General features: G+C 46.7%; 1 protein-coding gene across 1 annotated transcript in view; it reads right to left on the bottom strand.

Annotated features, from left to right (window-relative positions):
- Nucleotides 1-1,068, bottom strand: part of CSRNP1 (cysteine-serine-rich nuclear protein 1) — a 5,478-nt gene extending 4,410 nt beyond the window's left edge. The window contains exon 1 of the mRNA XM_010081037.1: nt 897-1,068. Coding sequence (XP_010079339.1) covers nt 897-1,068 — 172 coding nt within the window. The remainder of the gene's footprint in view (nt 1-896) is intronic.
- Nucleotides 1,069-2,962: the final 1,894 nt, after the last annotated feature.

Genomic DNA, 2,962 nt, shown 5'->3' with positions numbered 1-2,962 from the left:
CCCCCCCCCGAAATTGTTTTCCCATTCCTGACCCTTTTCCAATTGAGACAGAGAATACAAAAAGTTCATTGTTTTGTCACAAAACCTGGGAAGACAAGCAAGAATGAGACTCTTTATTATTACAAGACTTCTAAAGCCTTTTCAGACTCACTGCATGTTTGTGTATGTCTGCTAAGTGGACCTTGACTGCTATATACAGTGGGTGTTCAGTATAATTTACTAGGTTGCACTATTTCTCCTCTGTGAAGATGGTCCCCTATTGTATTTTTTGTTTTCCTCTTCGCATGGCAGATAAAGGATTTTACAACCTTGTCTTCTGTGTGTTTTCCTAAAAGCTCTCAACATTGATATCGCTGGGAAAACAGAATAGCATTTATCTGTACTAACAGCAGAGGCCATGTCAAATGTGTCATGTTCCTTGGCAAAGTAGCCAACTTACAGAGGAAACGGGTTCTGAAATGGTAATTATGCTACGGGTTAATAATTTTTAAAAAACAGTGCTATGGGCCTTTGCTGTCTGTTTAGTCGCTGCCTATGAATAGCTTGACAAGGCATTGACAGATGGTGGGACGGTCCTACAGCACCAGCTTGGAGGTACCTGCATGTCTCCGTACACCCAGGTCTTTGGGTTTCTGTTCCTGGAAATTTGGACTTCAGCAAAAACATTATAAAGGAATGAAAAATGCTGGGAGGAAGGACTGAGAAAGATTACTCCGAAGATGCTGGCTGATTATAAAGTGAAGATAAACTGCTGGAATGACAGGGATCTGGAGTTACGGCCACTTCCACCCCTGAAGGTGTCCTCCAAGGGTGTCTGTGATGACCCCCTACCATGCTACAAAAACCCGTGCGTGGCCATGTCAGATCCCAGGAAAGGGGCTGCCGGAGATACTCACGGGTAAAACTGGGCGTTAAGGCAGAGCTGGGCTTGGGCTCTCCGCGGGAGCTCTCCTCATCCGACTCCCAGCCTGAGGACGCCGAGGAGGAGAGGGGGGAGCAGGAAGAGGAGGAGCAGTAGGTGCTGTCATCCCCCAGCTCTTCATACTTCCTTTTCAATACTCCGCTCATGGTGACGCCGTATTTTTCAAATAACTGGGAAAAAAAAGGAGAAAAGCAAAATAAAGCCAGGGAAATACCAGCAGTTTCTGTTGATGAGCAGGATGGCTTTAACCCCCAGCAAGGCTTCTCCACCAGGTCCACCTGGACATCCAGGTGTGATTCCCAAAAAGTACTCCCCCCAAAAAAACCCCCACACCTTACTACCCTCACTGTGCACACCTGCTGAATTCCTCTCCCATTTTATGAAGCTGCAGGAAAATTGACTACTGCAGACAACAAATTGTCCAGAAACCAATTCAATCAACACAAATGTTATCAAACAATAAGTATTACATTTTGCTTACTAATTCTTTCATGTTAACTCGTTACCCAGATCGCTTTCTATGCAGTTACAGCTTTAACGTCTTGCTAATTACAAAAATAAGCCAGTTTGCAGAGAACAATCTGTTGTCATGATTTACTTGCTACAGCCCCCTGGAGAAACAGACTTATTAAATGAAGCACTGAAATACAAATATATCAACTGTGAAGAACAGCCCTTCTCCTCACGGTGCCTTTCACAGTCAGTCCCCCATTCAATAAGCTATTCTTGTTTAGGCTGGGTTATGTATCAAGCAGAGTAGCAATTAAAAACAACGCAGCTAATTAAAAACAAAGGAGCTCTGTACTTGCCTAGATTCCTAAATTTCCTACATGCTTTTTTCCCCTGCTCATCTTAAAGAAGAAAACAAAAAAAAAAAAAATAAAGTGGCTGTATCTTTTAACCTTCACTTTTATAAAGTTTGTGGGTTTTCTGTCTCCTGAAATGGCACAAAAACTCCACATTTTGCCTACAACAGGCTAACAGATCTCAGAGCCCACCTAACCCGGGATGCTCTTGCACAGACAATGGACTCTCTCCTTTGAGACCCTGGCAGCACCATACCAGATGCCCCTGCTTCTGCAGAAGTCACTGTCAGCTGATTTCAAAGCCAGTGAGCCATACCCAAAGCTGAGAACCAGGCTGCTGCTAGAGGAGTGACTTGCTTTGACCCCATCCCACTGGGCTGCAAGGCACAGCCACGGTGGGAGAGGTGCAACCCCAGCCCAGAAACTCCCTCCAGCAAGGAGGGGAGAGCTACCAGCCACCCAGGCACTTCAGTAAAATAATACACAAAACCTAAAGCATCTCTAAAACGCAGGGACTCCCCAGGACAGTGACAGTGCAGATACCAGGGTGCCAGACACCCAGTCCCAATCTCCGTCCCCTCCGCCAACTGAAACTCCTCCACCGGCCAAATTTATTCTTTGTAACCGTAGCACTTTCTCATCCTCTTTTGCATGTCTGAAGTTAATTTAAGTCTCTGAAAAAGAAAAAAACCACACCAAACCCACTCTCCTGATAGCCTTGAGCAGACAGCACAGAAACCACACTGGCTTCAAAACCTCCCAACGGGGGGATTTTCAAGATCTGGGCACAGTGACACGACACAGGACAGGAGCACACACAGTGCCTTCAAAGCCCTGTGCCAGCCCTCCTTAATTCTGTCTACCAACAGCTTCCCAGGAGACAATAGTCCCCTAAAAGGTCAAAAAAATCCTTGGATGAAGCAGTTCTTTGACCTGAAGAAGTTAATCATTCACTGCAACGTGTGCCTGGCCGAGGAGAGGCAATCCCCTACACCCCTGCTCCTCCATCCCTCCTCCTCTTCCTCCACTCCTCCTCCTCCTCAGCAGCCCCGGAGCTGCAGGTGGTTTTGCCACTGAGGGGTTGTTGTTTTTTTGGCCTTAATCCAAAACAGATGGGGAGAAGGTGGATTTGGCCACCCTCCAGCCCCAGCAGCACATGTCCTACCTGACACCTGGATTAACCCCTTTCCTGCCTCCACCCCAGCAAAGCAAAGCTTGCAGGCAGCCACGACCT

Source organism: Pterocles gutturalis, unplaced genomic scaffold, assembly GCF_000699245.1.
Source record: "Pterocles gutturalis isolate BGI_N339 unplaced genomic scaffold, ASM69924v1 scaffold3584, whole genome shotgun sequence".
NCBI lineage: Eukaryota > Metazoa > Chordata > Aves > Pterocliformes > Pteroclidae > Pterocles > Pterocles gutturalis.
Note: the sequence above shows the minus strand (reverse complement) of the source record. Positions and strands in the feature narration are given on the sequence as shown.